This window comes from Zootoca vivipara, chromosome 8 (assembly GCF_963506605.1).
Source record: "Zootoca vivipara chromosome 8, rZooViv1.1, whole genome shotgun sequence".
NCBI classification, from domain to species: domain Eukaryota; kingdom Metazoa; phylum Chordata; class Lepidosauria; order Squamata; family Lacertidae; genus Zootoca; species Zootoca vivipara.
The window spans coordinates 33660239-33678216 of NC_083283.1; the positions used below are offsets into that span (position 1 = coordinate 33660239).

The 17978-nt window shown below is 41.7% G+C and overlaps 1 protein-coding gene across 1 annotated transcript; it reads left to right on the plus strand.

The window, feature by feature from the left end:
• Positions 1–6521: 6521 nt before the first annotated feature.
• Positions 6522–16455, plus strand: TCF24 (transcription factor 24). Its single transcript, XM_035124574.2, has 3 exons — positions 6522–6749; positions 11251–11636; positions 14634–16455. The coding sequence occupies exons 1-3, from the start codon at positions 6581–6583 to the stop codon at positions 14745–14747; spliced, it is 669 nt and encodes a 222-aa protein (XP_034980465.2). The 5' UTR covers positions 6522–6580; the 3' UTR covers positions 14748–16455.
• The last annotated feature ends 1523 nt before the right edge of the window (positions 16456–17978 follow it).

A 17978-nucleotide genomic window follows, 5' to 3' on the forward strand; every position in this document is an offset into this window, starting at 1 on the left:
CCAACAAAGTTTGCTACAGTGATTCTTGAGGTTAGCCATGCATGGACTCCTATGGTCTGGCTGGCTGTCTTGGTCCAGGGATGGTTGCAGCTGGTGTACCTGCCAATGCTAGTAAAAGCCACAGAGGTCACTTGGGCCTCTCATGACAAAGATGAATCAACAAGTGCCCCTAGCTTACAAACCTGCTCCTTCAGAGGGAGTGAACCCCATCTAGAACAGGTTGGGCATAATGGAGAAATAGAGTTGGGTGTCATCTGCCTACAAATGGCACCGTGCTCCAAAACTCCTAGTGACTACCCTCATATAGGGCTTCATTTAGCATTGGGGAGAGCACTCCATTGCATAAACTGGGTTGAAGAGCACTCTCCCAGTTCTACTCTCTGGACATGACCCCGTAGCTAAAAATGGGGCCACTGATACACATCTCCAGAAGTCCATGGACCTACACAATTAGTCACAGTGACTGTTCTGACAACAATCCCGAAGTGTCTTGTCATTTCATGCAACACACAAGAACCAAATTAGTAGCATCGTGTGTACACAGTACCTGGTCTGCTAGCTGTGGCCTCTTGAGCACTCTCTTTTTAATCAGTATTCTGTACCCATAATTTTGAACATCATTTGACTTGCTTTAATTTGCAAAAATAAGTGATCTCTCTGTGTCGTCATAGGTTGATTCACAAATGAGGGCCAAACTGGGTGAGATGCTGGAGACCTTGGCTGGAGGAAAACAGACTTAATTATTGCCCTCTAGGCTCTTATTCTGGGGGGAAATGCCTCCCTGGGTTTTTCATCAAAAGGGCAAAAGAACAGGACCCTATGGTTGTGGAAACAGCTGGGGGCATGACTTGATTAGAGAAATGGCCTGCAAGGAAATATTTAAGCATCCTTAGCCCTTCATGGCTGCATTTAAAATGAAAGAGGTGGGGGAATCAGGGGACTGTTTATGCATCTCTCCTATATTGTCTAATTTGGCCCTTATTTAAATTAATCTGCTTGGAATTTAAGATGATTTACATCACAGTCCTCAACACACTTATTTGGAAACATGTTCCAGTGATTTCAGAGGAACTTAATGCCAAGTAAATGTGTTTAGGAGAGGGTGCCAGTTGGCTTAAATTATTGTACTTCAGTTTAACTGGGATTATAAATGAATAAAAGCCAAAATTCCCAAAGGAAGCATTGTTCATCCTGAAAGAATTTTAGCTGCAGACCCAAATACTTCATCTGAGTAATCCCATGGAAACCAGTGGGACTACTCTAGAAACAAGCAGCATAAATTCTTGCTGCTTTTCTGTTTTGCAGTATCCTGCATCTTATACTATCTGTCCTTTAACTTTTCCCTAGACTCCACTTCCTAATTACAATTAATACCAAATATTTTAATTTTCTTGGCTACATAAAGGGCAACAAATAAATCAGGCTTTATTTTTCTGTCTTGCTGGGTCAAAGATTTGATTTATTGTGTCTATGTTATCACACAATCAAAATTTCATTCCCAGTGTTTGTTTGGGAAAATTCTACACCCTGCCTATTTATTTTGAATGTCTCTTCTCATTAATGTTGCTGAACTGTAATTTCCAGCCTCCAAATATCACTTTTTATTGTTCAGAGTCCCATAAATATATGGTTGTGTGTGTTTTATATATACATAAAACACTACCAACTAAGTCCCATGGAATTCAGATCTGCATATTTCAAGGAGATATAGGATTGCAGTCTGAATGTGTTTAGGGATAGATTTCAAATCCAGTCAAAAACTGCTTTCCTGGATTTTTGCGTTCCCATTTTTCCAGCACAATTTCCAGAGAAGAATTTGGTGAGGATTTTTAGATTTTTTTTCCTCCAAGGGAGAACAACTAACTTGGAGTTGGGGATATTTCCAAAATGATGCAATGATTAAATGGTGCAGTATCACAGTTAAAATTATTGGAGAGAACAAAGCAATGAGTTGTCCTTTCTTTCCAGACAGAATATTTTGGACTTCAACAGTGTAGGTGGTTGTTTTTAAATTTCCTGTTAGTTTTGATTGAGACATTGTTACCATTGTGAATTGTGTGTGGGGGGGGGGTGTCAATAAAATAAACGTTTAAAATTATAATCTTAGAGTGAGGTAATGGTGCATACACATACTCTTGTGTTCTGAAATCTGGATTTATCATATGGAGCTAGGCCAGGTGTAAGCAACCAGATATCAAAATCTGGAACAATAACGGGACTATCTCTAAATATGTATATTATTCAAATTGCTATAGTTGTAATAACTAATATTGGCCAGCTCAGTGTCCACCCCACTAATGAAGTAAGTCTGTGTATTTTTATAATATTATTGGATATCAAGAGCATGACTAGGGACTTCGGCAGACTTTTCCTCCCTTCTTTCATTGTAAAGTAAGCCTATATGCTGTATTACAAATAGATTTAAAATTTTAAATGTGATTTTCCCCCCGTGTGCTTCTGTGGGGATGCCAAAGGCACATAGTAGTAGTACTGTACTGTCATTACTAGAGCATGGCCTACAGTCTTCATATTCTGTGGTATTGCCCTCCACACACACTTGCCCGAAACATATGGAAAATCTGTTATACAACATTCTCCCTAATAAGGGCTGTAGTTGAATGTATGGAAAACCCAACAGATTCTCCTACTTTTGTATTCCTACCTGCAAAAAAAAAAAAAAATATCAAATGGGTGCTGGGGTAGGGATTGGTGTTTTGGGAGAAATGGTATTAATTGAAAATATCCAGTGTTGCTCCTTCTCCCCCTGCAAGGGGATTTTACCCCACCTCCTCACACCCGTACCCCACACCATCCCCAAATCCGCCCTGGAGGGTTTCGGGCATGCCCAGAACAGATTTAGGGGGCATGCATGGAGAGGAAAAGCGAGGACATTCTATTGTGTAAGGAGAAATCCTTAGTACTACACTGAATACAACCCAAAGTGAAAAGCTGTTAAAGCACAAGTGATGTTTGGTGGATACCATATAGCAAAGTACTACCTACACACAAACAAACAAACATGCACAAGGGACAGCTATTTAGCTGTACCATGAGGGTAAGATTTGGAGTCAGAATTCCAGGCCCCCAATCTTCCCAGATTTTGAAGGAGGATGAGGCCCCTGAAAGACTATTAAGTTTTGAAGCCTAAAAATGACCAAATTGCACCACTGCAGCTAACTACAAATGATAAAAATATAAAATTAAAATTACCTTAATGCTGGCTATTTTAATGTGATGCTTTTCTCTACATGGCAACTTTAAAGATTTGCTATCTTATTTATCTAGCTTAAAATATCATTGTTTATTAATTGTGGGAAAGGTTATTGGAAAATATGCAGAGCCGTGACTTTCTACTCTTTGGCAAAGGTCAATACTGGCAAATTCTGAAAAAGAATAATGGGAGTAAAAGAAAAGAAAAAAGGAACTTATGAAAAGATTGTTTAACCTCCGAGCCCAACGTTTAAATTACTCCCCTCCAGCAAAACGGTTACTTTATCCTAACCCAAACAATTTTCATAAAGAACAATTTCAACGTTTGTACCTAGAGAATATAGGCATTGCTTTCAATCGTGCAAACGCCTCCCAGGCTTCTAATGGAAAGATGATTAATTCACAGAGCTTGCAACTATTTCCTTGAGGAGAGTGAGATAAGGTACCGGCTAATGGTTTGTTGAGAGCCTCCATTCGCATCTTGTGGTCCGTGGCTTGGAAACTTGGCTCAGGGCCAGATTTGGGTTTTATTCTGAAACAATCCTTTGGATTTCATATCAAAGCAACTTGTCCCCGGCCCTAATTTAAAGCTAGGAGTTAGAGGGAAAGATGAGAGCAGGGTAAATAAAAATCTCCAAAGAATTTAATCGCCAGCTAATTTAATGCAGGGAACTGTGTTTAATCAGTCGGGCAGCCATCCTGAGCTCTATTTCTTTTAGCTGTTTTCAAGGAAATATTTATATCTTGTTTCCACATAAAGAACACAAACCAGTGAAACTCAAGGACTTCAAAACCACACTGATTTCAACAGGAGAGATTTAAGTGTAAAATCTGCTCTCCCACTGAAATTGATGAGACTTAAAAGCCCTTAATTCAGATTTTAATGACTTCTGTTGATGTTCAATAATAATAATAATTTATTACCGGTATTTATACCCCACCCATCTTGCTGGGTTTCCCCAGCCACTCTGGGCGGCTTCCAACAGAAAAATAAAATAAAATAATCGATTAAACATTAAAAGCCTCCCTAAACAGGGCTGCCTTCAGATGTCCTCTAAAAGTCTGGTAGTTTGTTGGTTTTTTTGACATCTGGTGGAAGGGCTTTCCACAGGACGGGTGCCACTACCGAGAAGGCCCTCTGCCTGGTTCCCTGTAACTTGGCTTCTCGCAGCGAGGGAACCATCAGAAGGCCCTCAGCACTGGACTTCAGTGTCCAGGCAGAGTGATGGAGGTGGAGACACTCCTTCAGTCAAGTGTTTAGCAGTTTTGCTCTGATGATTCAACATATATTCAGAAATTCTGTTGGAAGCGTACTCCAGTTTAGTATCCTAGTTCTCAATATGTGTTTTCTGCTCTGATTCGCCAACTACAGCTTCTTTCAGACAGATGATTTGGCCCTACCTGTGGCTTCCCTTAAAGAAGGTTCAGAAACATCAACTGGTCCCAAATGCAGTGATCAGGCTACTGACTAAGGTTCACTTTAGATATCCAACTAATATTTACTCAGAGTAGACCCACTGAAATCAATGGTCCTGAGCAGTGCTATTTTTCTAGGAAAAAAGAGGTGCAGAACTCAACACGAATGCCTCCCTTGTTCTCTTATAATGGCAATGGTGCCCACCTGAGAGATGCCAAAACTGAGTGGTACATAGATTTTGTAACAAAATGGAGTATTAATTTCCACCCCAGCGCCTAATCAATCTGAACTTTCTTCCTGCTACAACTGTCTCATCCACACAGTGAGATCCTACAGCACTGCCTGGCTTTGTCTTTTGCTTTCTACTTTGGTTATTGCGAGTGCGTAGGATAAATTAGAAAGCACCATTGTGTGCCACTGCACATAGGATTGGACCCTGCTAGGTTTTGGCCCATAAAGGCTGTGATCATAAGCAATTAAATTCTAGGTGGATCACCTGTAAGAAAATGAGTTGAGCCCTAATTTTGTTCATTATTACAGGGCCGGCACCCTCAGATCACTGCATGCATTGCTTTAAAAGAGAATTAGACAAATTTGTGAAGCATAAAGGCTATCAATTGCTACTAGCCACGATGGCTATGTACTTTCTCCATTGTCAAATGCAGTGTTCTTCTGAATACAAGTTGCTGAGTTGTGAGAGTGCTGTTTGCACTCATGTTCTGCTTGTGGTGTGGTTGGGCACTGTGAGAACAGGAAGCTAAACTATATGAGCCATTCCTCTCATCCAGGGCATATTGTCTTATGTTTTTTTGCCTGACAGTTTGTATGCTAAACTTCTAACTGCAATAAAACATTGCAGAACACTAACAGTGTGCATGTTGTGCATGTTTTAAAACCAAATAGCCATCAAGAGCTTGGGGGGGAGATGCAAGCAGAGGCCTAACAGGCGTAGTCAGGCCTTTTGTTAGGGTGGCAGACCTTTTGTTGGTGGGGCAGAACCTCAGTTAGCTATGTATTTTTATTGAATTTTGGGGGGCAGCTGCCCCCCCTGGCTACACCCATACACCCTTAGGGCAGGAAGGGAGAATAATTAGCAGACCTCCATATTTTTTTCGGCTCATGCAACAGTTTGATTCACCATCCCCTTCTTCAAATAACTCAGTTGGGCCCAGTGTCAGATTTACGTATAAGCTAAACAAGCTATAGCTTTGGGCCCCACTCTCTTTGGGGCCCCCCAAAAAAATTAAAGAAAAAACAACCTGGATGTACATTTCCAAAATCTAAGATAAAAAACAAATAAAATAAAACCTACATACAGCAACAGTGTTTTGTGTTGTAAGTAATGGGGCCCGCCTGCTACCATAGCCTGCTCCCTAAAATATCACTGGTTTGCTCATTTCTATATATAGGGTGCCTGGTTCTGCATGTGCAAATGGCTTTAGATACCTATTAAGTCCATATATTACCATATAGCATATATTCAACACAAAAAACAATTTGTTGTTGACAAAGGGCAGCTGGCCATATAAAGGGCCCCGTTACCTTCAGTAGCTTAGGGCCTCATCAAACCTAAATCCGGCCCTGGTTGGACCCCTGAACAAAACACCAGGCGTAATTGATAAAAATCAGAGGTGCCCCCACCTCAAACCTGCCTGGCTGAGACCCTGCCAGAGACCCATGCCTGGTTCTACTCACTCGAAGGGGACTGCACTCTGCACATGCCCATGCGCCCTCTTTTCCTCATCAGGAGCTGGCGTCAGACCAAACCTTGGAGATGGATGCCAGGACCACGGGTCCTAAGAAACTCCTGTGGCTCAGATGAGAGCTGCGTCTGTTCCCCGGGAGGGAGAGACCGGGTGGAGGAGGATGAAGGTGAGGCCGCTGCTTTGTCGGAAGGCGCCTCGGCCCCCTGCAGGGGAAAGAGGTCGAGCTCGCCAGGAAGGACAGGGGGCGATGCGAGAGGAGGAGGAGCAGCAGCAGGAGGCGAGGAGGAGGAGGAGGAGGCGGAGGAGCCCCTCGGAAGTCTATAAGAGAGACGCGCTTCTCCACTCCCAGCCCGGACTACATCGCCACTGGCCTGCCAGGCGCCTCTCTGCCCCGGGTGCTCACCCCAGAAGACTAAGTAAGTGCTATGTAACTTTCTGCCCTCTCTATCTCAATAGCGAACAATTGTGCTGTTTTGTTATATTTACTCTGGTTCTGTATTTGGGTGCAGTCTCATTTATTGTTAGAACCCAATCATTGGGAAATCAAGCCCGAAACGGTTTTCCCCAAAACTGCTGCTTTAGAGATGCAGCTTGGTGGTCTGCTTGCCTTTTGAACATGTTCTCTAGGAAGCTGCCGCAGTTAACTTCACTGGGAATAAAAGTTCCCTGCAAATCGAGAGAAGCGGGCTCGCTCAGCTTTGGCGAATTCTGCAGGCTCAACAACAAGCAGGTAATTTTAAATTGGATTAGTTAACTCTCCCTAATCATATTGCCATTATACTCAGGAGGAATTGCAAGTGATATTTGTTTCATTGCAGGATTGTGAGCCAAGTCTTGCCGCTATTGATTCGTGTTGGGAGTTATTCTAGGCTCAGCTGAAGGACGGTGTGAATTTGTGGGCTTTCGGAATAGGAAATATCTCGATCTCTTAGAAGTTCCTGGCTTTTCGGATGCGAAATCAGTCAGCGGCTGCTTGTTTCCAGTTGCTGTTTTTTCAGTGCCGAAAAGTCAAAATGTGTAGCTGTAAGAAATCTATTTGAGTTACAGATGCGATGTATAAGAACGAATACTTTTCGATGTTCCAACGGTTTGAATAAAAACAGTAAATATATATATATATAATGGGAATGTCTTACAGAACCTTCCATCCCGATCTTAAAAACAGAAGTTATTTATGTGTATTGAGGATCAAGCCATACATCAGCCGCAAGTTGACCTCAAGCCTCAAGAAAGTGAGAGTGGGGGAAGGCGTACAGTATTTGCATCCAGGTAGCGAAAATCACACTGATGCTTGGGGAAATGGTTGTACCTAGAACGTTGAATGGGAAATTCTGCACTACTTTTTCTTCCCTTGCAGTCCTATAAACATCTGCTCATAAGTAGCAGGAATTTAGTTCAAGGGGGGATGCTCCTAAGTAAACAATGCTTCATACAGTACAGTACTAGCTTTATCCTTTTAGGTTTAATTTTTGTAATAAAAACAGTTGGATGGTACTGCTAAATTTAGTGCTTTCTTGGCTGTAAGCCTCATTCAAATCAATAAGACTTCCAAATAATAAAATTTTGGATTGAGGAATTTATTTGCTAATAAGTCCTACTGATTTCCCCTACTCTGTGTTCAAATACTGTAAATGTTAAGAATGGGAAGGTGGAAGTCATTCTGTTCATTACGCCCTAAAGATCTCTGTTCATTTCTCCCAGTTAACGGATGTTACAGCCAAAATGGTGCTTGAAGAGATCCTAAAAGCCCAATACTGTAATGCATTACCTTTACCTAGAATCCTTCTGTATCATCAAACATTTTTCAGATCCCTCAAGTGTAAAAGAGCTTAAGGGAATCCTCAGCTGTTCGCTTACAATGTATTTGTTGGAGGCTAACTAATATAATTTGCTTGTTGGAATGCTGGACCAGAAAAGGAAATGTACACATTCTATAGCACTTCAATGGGCACCTAATATTTACTGAGCATTCAGGCAAATTAATTAAAAAAAACCAACTATTGACAAAACAAATCAAAAGCAAAGGAGCTAAAACCTGAAAGGGAAAATATTGGGGGCATACTAAAACAAATGACAGGCAATTAAAATGCATTGATTCCTTCCAAATTGGTTATAGGAATACACTTAATTTTGGAATGCCACCACTGGAAGTTTGGGGACAATCTTGACTGGTTTTCACTCTTGACTACTTGCAAGTTTATTATCTATCTGTGGAACTTGTTAAAAATATGCTGATGCAGATTTGCACTAAGGAAAATAAATGCATATTGGTTATAAACAGCAGGTGACACATGGATGCACTAAATATTCCATGTTAGATTTTGATCAGTTATTTCCCTACATGTGTATAAATAATTTTTATGGGAGTTTCTGTGCCTCTTTTAGAAGCGATTTCTCTCAACTGTAAGAGGACAACTGTCACCACAGAAACTACAAATTAGTCTGTGCCTGTAAATTTTCTCTGTGTGAACAGGAACACAGGAAATTGCCTTACTTAAACCAAGTCAGACCATTGGTCTCCCTAACTCAACATTTCCTACCCTGACAGGCAATAGAATTCCATGGTTTCAGACCACAGACATTCCCAGCCCTACCTGGAGATGTCAGGGAGTAAACCTGAGATCTTCTACATGAAAAGCATTTTGGCAGTCATAACATTACAATTACACACTACTACATTTTAGACATTCCCTGCAGTGTATGTTTCCTATTTCTTTTTTCATTCTGTCCCTTAGATTGTAAGCAGGGTGTGTGTTGTTTTTTGATACCTTGTTCAGCTCCTTGAAAACGTTAGGCACTAAATGTTTAATAATAATAATACAATAATATCAGTAGTGTTGTTGTTTTTGGCTACAGTCTGCTGCAATGTGAGCATTCAATTAAAAAACAACAACTTAACAATTACATCAGTACAAAAATAAATATCTACTTTAAAACAAAGCCAAGAATCAGACGCATTTATCACCCTAAATAGGTTTTTGCAAAATACTTGAATGAAACAGGGAAAGCTGCTGAAACTAGGGGAAACCTTTGAGGTGGGAATACAGTTCTTCCAGTGGTCCCGATCCTGTTCTCACCATAGGCATAAAATGTGTGTTAGGCTCGCTCGCCCTCCATTCATTTCTCCACTTGAAGAACCTTCCTAATGTCCCATTGATGAGTTGCTGTTAAACCCCTGAAACACCCTTCCACCCCAATCACACACTATATACAAAATACTTAGGGAGCAATCCACCCCCAGCCTCCACCAGTCCAGAGGAAATAGGGTGTGGATTGTTCTGCCAAATATTTAGTTCAATCTCATATTTCCTTTTAATATATAAAGTTTAATTTCTACTGGAATATTCAAAAAGAAAGAATGAATATTTAACCTCTGGAAGAAGTGTAAATTTTTTTATTCTAAAAGGACAACCCATTTATTACCCACATAACAGAGTCAGATTCTGTGTAATTTGATTTTCCACACTTAATATAATAATATATTATTTACAGAATGCAGAATTGGGCTCTAGACATAGAGGGGGGTTTTTTGGGGGGGGGGTTAAAGGAGAAATCCATCTGTTGAGCTAATACAATCTAAGCTGTGTGATGCTGGCCCCACCATTAGGCAGAGTGAGGAAACTGTCTCAGATCTGGGGTGTTATGATACGGCAGAAAATTCTGAGTTATTTAATATTTTTATTGTATTTTAATTACTTACAAGGAGAGGCGCATGTGTTAGTTTCTTCCTTGGGAGTTGGGTGCCAAAATAACTTGTCCAGCCTTTGCCATTACACAATTTGACTTGGGGAAGAGTACTATGTGCTGTTCAGCTCAGTCAACAAAATATCTGCCATTTCTGTGGATAACTTTATTGGGCACTCTTAATGTTTAAGGTCACAGTCTGTTGGTGCAAAAGCGGAAATTAATTCATAGAGTGAGATCACTGTTCAAAACGGAATTCTAAACATGTGAGTAAATTCTAAACTTGTAAGTTTGACTGGTGTTCCACCTAAATGTATACTTTTAAAGTTACCTGCTTCTGATTGCCTCCTAATTTATTGCTCTCAGGTCAGCCACTGTTTTCTGAAAGTCTTTTAGAACTGCCTGAACTCTGTACATACATGACCACAGTTCTTGGCTATGCATAGCTCCATAAGGTTCTGCTGATCTGCAAACTCTAATACTTCAGATGATTTGTTTAGACTAGTTCACCCAAACCTGTGACATAGTGAGGGTGGGGGCACAGGAGAAGTTGCCGCAAAATTGTTAGGCGCACAAAATTTCAACACCCCATGCTGCCTCAGTACAGCTGCGCACTTCTGGTACTGGACTCCGTTGGAAATGGATTCTCCATGCAAACCAGGAATTGACCTCTCCAGACAATAGAACAACTCTTCTTATCTTTGCGGCTGCAATCTCCTGGGTGATGTGAATGCCATTAGGCAGTTGAATGTGCATGCATACTCATACCCTCCAACATTTCTACAATGAAAATAGGGACATCCTAAGGAAAAGCAGGAGGTTTTCGGATCAAATCAGAAATCGGGACGGCTTCTCTAAATCAGGGATGTCCCTGGAAAATAGGGACACTTGGAGGGTCAGCATAAGCCATCCATTTCCCTCCCACCCACGCTTCCTCCACATGGCCCCGGGTGCTGCCAACCCATACTACACCACTGCCTAAAACTAGTGGCCAACCATGCAGATTGTACCCACAAAATCAGTTCTATACTGATTTAATGAACTGGCTGTTATGAGCTGTGTTCCCTGAAATCACAGTGATATAAGAGAAAAACAAATTGTACGTCCAAAGTGTTGCAGTAATACTAAAAAAAAAAAAAAATCGGGTCAGAATGTAATTATAACAACATTAAAAATACGTAACTATGATCATCCTCTGAAGTACTTGGAAATAAGTGTTGTTGTTGGCTGCAGGTTCATCTCCACCAATGGACTATAGAAATGTATCAGAGAACTGCAAGGAGCTCACTGTGCCCTGCTCTAACTCCAGCTCTCTGCCAGCCGGTGTGTCTGGCACAGATTCTTCAGCTGGTCAGCGAACTGCAATAGCCTTGGGGAGGCCAGCTGCTGCAAATGCCGCCCGAGAGCGCAGCCGAGTGCAGACTCTCCGCCATGCTTTTCTGGAGCTGCAGAGGACCCTGCCCTCTGTGCCACCTGACACCAAGCTCTCCAAGTTGGACGTGCTGCTCCTGGCCACTACCTACATTGCTCACCTTACCCGTAGCTTGCAGGATGAAGAAGAGTTGCCCGGAGAGGGCTTGGGCACGCTGAGAGGGGATGGCTATCTGCATCCAGTTAAGGTAAGCAAATCAAAACAAAGTGATTTTATTTTACTAGGCTGAATCAAGTAAGAGCATGAAAGCTTTTGTTATTTGTTCTTAAATTTGTTAGTTGCTTTATCTTGCCCAGGGCAACCCAGATCGGCTTACAACCAACCAAACAGACAGACAAAAAGCCCCACATGCATCCATTAAAACCAAGAGAAAATTGAAATGCATTAAAAACATCCTGCCCGCCTTTAAAAGGCCACAGATGGTTAAAGGTCAATGGCCTGGTTATAAAGAAAAGTTTTTGCTTGGCACCTAAATATGTCCAGTGGTACCTCATGTTGCGAACGGGATTCATTCTGGTGGCCCGTTCGCAACATGAAAAGGCCACAACATGAAGTGCCACATCTGCACATGTGCGTGACGCAATGCGGCGCGCATGCGCAAAGCACAATTTAGCACTTCTGCGCATGCACATAGGTTACGGACGCGCCGAACCCGGAAGTAACCTGTTCCGGGACTTCCGGGTTCGGCGCGTCCGTAACCTGAAAAGATGCACCATGAAGCAGATGTATCATGAGGTATGACTGTATAATGATGGTGCCAGGCGAGCATCCTTGGGGGAGAGCCTTTCACAAATGGGGAGCTACCACAGAAAAGTCCCATTCTCATGTTGCCACCCTATGGGTGCTTTTTTAAGGAGCACACAAAGAAGGGCCTCAGATGATGATTGCAGGGTCCAGGTCGGTTCATATGGGAAGAGGCAGTCTTTGAGGTATTGCAGTACTGCAGCATTTAAGACTTTTAAGTAAAAATCAGCACTTTGAATTTGGCTCAGAAACTAATTGGCAGCCAGCGCAGTCGGGCCAGGATTGGCGTTTTAGGCTCAAACTGTCTTTCCCTGGTGAGCAACCTAGCCGCTGAATTCTGCACCAAATGAAATTTCCAGACTGACTTCAGAGGCAGCCCTATGCATAACACGCTGCAGTAATATAACCTAGAGGTTATCAAAGCATAGATCAGGCATCCCCAAACTTCGGCCCTCCAGATGTTTTGGACTGCAATTCCCATCTTCCCCGACCACTGGTCCTGTTAGCTAGGGATCATGGGAATTGTAGGCCAAAACATCTGGAGGGCTGCAGTTTGGGGATGCCTGGCATAGATAATAGAAGTTAGGGTATTCCTGACCAGAGAGTGATGCAGCTGGGCCACCAGCCAAGCTGCTGCAAGGCACTCAGCACCACTAAGGCCACCTGAGCCTCAAGCAACAGAAATGGATGCAGACGTCCTAAGCTGCGTGGCTGCTCCTTCAGAGGGAGTGAAGGAACTTTTCAAACAGACAGAAAAGTTGTTGAGCTTTTTTGTACCCAAAGTTGGCTTTGGGGGCAAAATTGCAAAAAAAACCATTTTTGAGCTATTTGTATGGGAAAATGGCAAAAGGAACACTGCCAACACAGGCTGCCATATGCCCAAATTTTCCAGGACATCTGTCCGATTTCCGCCCTGACACTGTTGCCGACAGCAGTATTCCGGATAAGGGAAAATCCAGACGTATGGCAACACCTGCAGATGTAAAGGAGAAGTAGAACTCTTTGTCAGATAGAACCGAAAGAAGTCATCTTTTTAGTTCAATGGAATCAAGAAAATGCCTCCCATTTACTTTGCGTTAAAGCAGTGCTTGCTCCTCCTGGCTACTGGATCTTTAATTAGTAATTTCCTGAACTAGTTCCCTCTTGACTTAGTTCAGGAAACTGCTAATTTAAAGGGTTGGACCCAGGTGGCGCTGTGGGTTAAACCACAGAGTCTAGGGCTTGCTGATCAGAAGGTCGGCGGTTTGAATCCCTGCAATGGGGTGAGCTTCTGTTGCTCGGTCCCAGCTCCTGCCCACCTAGCAGTTCGAAAGCACATCAAAGTGCAAGTAGATAAATAGGGACTGCTCCGGCGGGAAGGTAAACGGCGTTTCCATGCGCTGCTCTGGTTCGCCAGAAGCAGCTTTGTCATGCTGGCCACAGCTGTCTGCAGACAAACGCTGGCTCCCTCGGCCTATAGAGCGAGATGAGCGCTGCAACCCCAGAGTCGGACACGACTGGACCTGATGGTCAGGGGCCCCTTTACCCTTTACCTTTTAATCAGGAAAAACAGGCAAACCATTACTGTAAGCAGCCCTTCACTTATTTGTTTCCTGTACTCATTCTATTCACTAGTGGTATTAAATTGGCCCTTGCTCATTAAAAAAAATACATATTCTAACATGCCACCCCTATCTCCTTGAGCAGTGTCAAACTCCAGGAAATGCAGGTGCACATTAACTCAGGATCTGTGTTTCCTTTTAGACTAATTAGGCACAGCGGAGACTGTGGTGTCTTTATGATATATGCTTTATTTACACACACGAACAACCTGAACCTAGGTGGAGGGTCTCACAGCATTGGCACCCCAACAGGTCCTTCCTTCTTCCCTAGCCAGAGCCTTGTCTCAAATGGTCAGCAAGCCTCAAGCCTCATGTCCTGCCCTTTCTCTAGTTTACATCCCTGATGACTGCAACCCACAGGTCTACCCCCTTTTATCCCTTGAGGGATGAAAGAGGCATTCAGTTTATTCACTATTGAACACAGTGGATTACTACTCTTAAGACACAGATCTGTAAAGTACAGGTACTTGCACTCATGTGTGTGTGTCTTCAGTATACAGTTGTACCTTGGATTTCAAACGCCTTGGCTCCCGAACAAATCGGCTCCCAAACGATCAAAACCTGGAAGTGAGTGTTCTGGTTTTCAAACGTTCTTTTGGAAGCTGAACGTCCGATGGGACTTCTGTGGCTTCCAATTGGCTGCAGGAGCTTCCTTCAGCCAATCAGAAGCTGCACTTTGGTTTTTGAATGTTTTGGAAGTCGAATGGACTTCTGGAATGGATTCCATTCGACTTCCAAGGTACAACTGTACGTAGTTTCATTCATCTCTTTTGTTTCAGAAAGCATGACACCTGAGCAATACTAATCTATTGTGTACTTTTGTATACATTGTCTTCTAGAAATGGCCAATGCGATCAAGGCTATACATTGGAGCTACAGGGCAGTTTTTGAGTCACTCAGCGCAAACAGAAAATACAAATCAAGGAGAAACGTCAACAAATTCACAAATGTAATGCTATGTTTTTATATTGAATGCTGTGTATTTATTATGCTGGATATATTTAAATTAAAACACTTCTTCCAGCAACTATGACCTTCCTCCCAATTGTATCTGACGAAGTAGGTGGACAAGCTGAATTTTAAGGGTAGCTCAGACATTATTTTGGGGTGCTTTCATTATGTCCAGAAGTCTATTTGTGTGAGCAGTGCATTATGGTCCTCCTGCCACAAACAACGTCCACAATTTCTGAAATAGCAAAATGTACGTGCGTTGTACACATGATACCAGCTGAGATTCATGAACTCCTGGCTCATGTAACATTGTTTGAGTGGACAAACAATCTATCCCATTTATGAAGGAAATTTCTGAATGTAACGTGTGAGCTGACCCTTATAAATAATAGACAACTTGCAAGCACTAAAGCAACAAGGTTTGTGATTAACATAAGAATTATGGACTATCTCAATGAAGGGATTCATTCTGAACATATCCCTCAAGAAACACAGGTGTGCATTCTTCTGACTGTTCACATGCATCCAAGCTTTTAATAACTTAAGCAGAGCTTTGCTGGATCAGAGATCCATCTATTCCGATGTCCTATTTCCAAAAATGACTGCACAAATTCTCTCACGAAGTGCACAAGCATGACATCAAAGCAACAGCCCTCCGCCATTGTTTGTGACCACATCCAGTATTCATAGGGTTCTTGAGCATGGAGGATCTATTTTGCAGTTGTGGCTAATGGCCTCTGATAGATCAGCATGAGCCTCTGTATGTGTGTGTGTGTTTCTATAAAACATCTGTAGAGTTTGCAGTGTAGTTTGGCTGATCTTGTAAAGAAGGAGCTTAAGAAGCAGATCTGTGCTTATATTAACTTTGGATATGGATTTCTGTGTTGCATCTAAAGTGTGTAGAATTAAGATGCTTCTGCAATAAAATATAATTTCAATAAGCTGCAAATATTAATTAACCATAAAATGTAAACTTTTTACACTATAAAGTTTCTACACTGCAGATTGAAATTTTAGTATTTTTTGTTTCATTACTATTTGACCCCAGTTTACAGTTATTTTCACTGTATAATACCTGCCAAATTAGGATAATACCAAATGTGGTTGATGAAGTGGGCTCTTTTCCACAAAAACGTATGCTACAATATATCTATTTAAAGTGCCACAAGACTCTTTGTTGCTTTTCCACAGAAGTCCGAATGACCTTTAGAAGCATCTACTATTCAAGAGACTTTTCTTGATAAAATGAATGTGTGTTAATAGTCAAGTGAGGAGGAAAAAAACCCCACAATATAAGCAGCTTTGTGTATGGAATCTAGCAATATTATGGGTGTTGTAATATAATTTATTATTTGTGTTTATCTCTGCTTTATGGTCTGAACTGCATAAATGTTTGAGGGAAAAACTTACCGTACTTCTAAACTGCAACATGTGTACATGTTTTATAGCTTGATACAGTATGTTCATTCCAGAAAACAGAGCTTGCATGCTCAGTTAGTTCAGCTAAAATATTTGCAGCATGTAAGCAACAGTGGTTAGAAGATAAGTGCAGTAGAGGTTCACCTAGTTATCTTCTCTTATTGTATATGTTATACATGATTTTACAGAATTTTAATATTTATATTAAATACTTTAAAAACCGCTATGATTTGTCAGAATCAAATAAATGCAACTGTTCCACAAGAAGCCAAAAATAAAATAAAATGCATTTAAGAGGAATATTTGGGAAATTTCTTTGCAGTACAGGAGTTAAGAATGTTATGTCTTATAATATTAGGATTTTCTTAATATGGCTTATTCCAGAACCATTCCAACTACCATTCCATGCTTTAACTGTGAAAAATGTGACTTGCAGACACACAGTCTCTGAAGAGGAATAATTCCTCCCCATATTTAACAGTACCTTTTCTAAGCACTAGTACTTTATAAAAACTGAACACTTCCTTTGTTATTGACATCATTCAGTTATTTCAAGGAAGACCATTCAGCAAGACCTGTGCATTTTTGCTCAGAAGACCTGATTTCAGTGGGACTTACTCTAGTATAGTTGGTATGTGTGCATAGGACTAAGGTCTAAAATGCTTGAACTCTGGTGTGACTCCTTACTTCCAGCATAGCTTTCCCTCCACCCCCATACTAAAATCAGAAAAGGAGCCTGCCCCTGCTATTTAATCCCAGCTCCAAAGTCTCATGAGAGCTGTTTCTGGGCCTTCTAGGCATAATGGCACAAGCACATCTCCTGTGCATTGGTGCTGGGTACCGTAATTCTGGCCCATTCCTCAGTTCTCACAGAAACATCTTCCATCAAAATGTATGTGTGTCTCATGATCTGGAATAGCCTACATCTCTCATGATTTTTTGGCATGTGGGCATATGAAAACCATATACATTTATAGCTAACCAATCCATAATTTGGAACAAATTGTGACTTTAATCTCTTTTTTTATGTGACTCCCCCAATCTCATTTTTCTCTTCATTTGAGTCCCCCTCCCATCTGCCCCAAGCCTTTACTTTGCACAAAGACTGCTCTGTTCCATGTGGTCTCTAAGGGAGCAAATGGAGATTGACATAGAATATATTAACACAGAAAATGTTTTAACTAGAGGGTATACTATTGTAATTACAGCTTATAAACATGAACCCAAAGCGCATTGTATATAATATTTTAAATGTTTTGCTTATATATGTGTATGTTTTTATTTATTTATATTTTGGGTGTGTTTCCCTTTGTCTGCTCCATTGGCAGGGATCTGTTTTATTTAATCTTGTACAGCAGCATCTCGAATGTGGCTGCTATATAAACAATAAGCCACCCCATGGAGTGGGAGCAACATCAGATAAAATTATGGGGAAGCACATATGGGTGTAGCCAGAATTTTTAGGGAGGGGCAGGCCTTTTGTTGGGGGCGGGCAGAACCTCAGCTCTGTATTTTTATTGATTTTTATTGATTTAGAGGAGGAGTTTGGATTTGATATCCCGCTTTATCACTACCCGAAGGAGTCTCAAAGCGGCTAACAATCTCCTTTTCCCTTCCTCCCCCACAACAAACACTCTGTGAGGTGAGTGGGGCTGAGAGACTTCAAAGAAGTGTGACTAGCGCAAGGTCACCCAGCAGCTGCATGTGGAGGAGCGGAGACACGAACCCGGTTCCCCAGATTACGAGTCTACCGCTCTTAACCACTACACCACGCGGGCTCCCCACTGGCAGTTGCCCCTCCCTGCCCCCTCATG

Bases quoted from the DNA above. Each gene is read 5' to 3' on its own strand.
- TCF24 (XM_035124574.2), top strand. From the start codon at position 6,581: ATGCGAGAGGAGGAGGAGCAGCAGCAGGAGGCGAGGAGGAGGAGGAGG. The intron at 6,750-11,250 runs GTAAGTGCTATG...TGTTGGCTGCAG, and splicing joins TGCTCACCCCAGAAGACTAA to GTTCATCTCCACCAATGGAC. The intron at 11,637-14,633 runs GTAAGCAAATCA...ATTGTCTTCTAG, and splicing joins GCTATCTGCATCCAGTTAAG to AAATGGCCAATGCGATCAAG.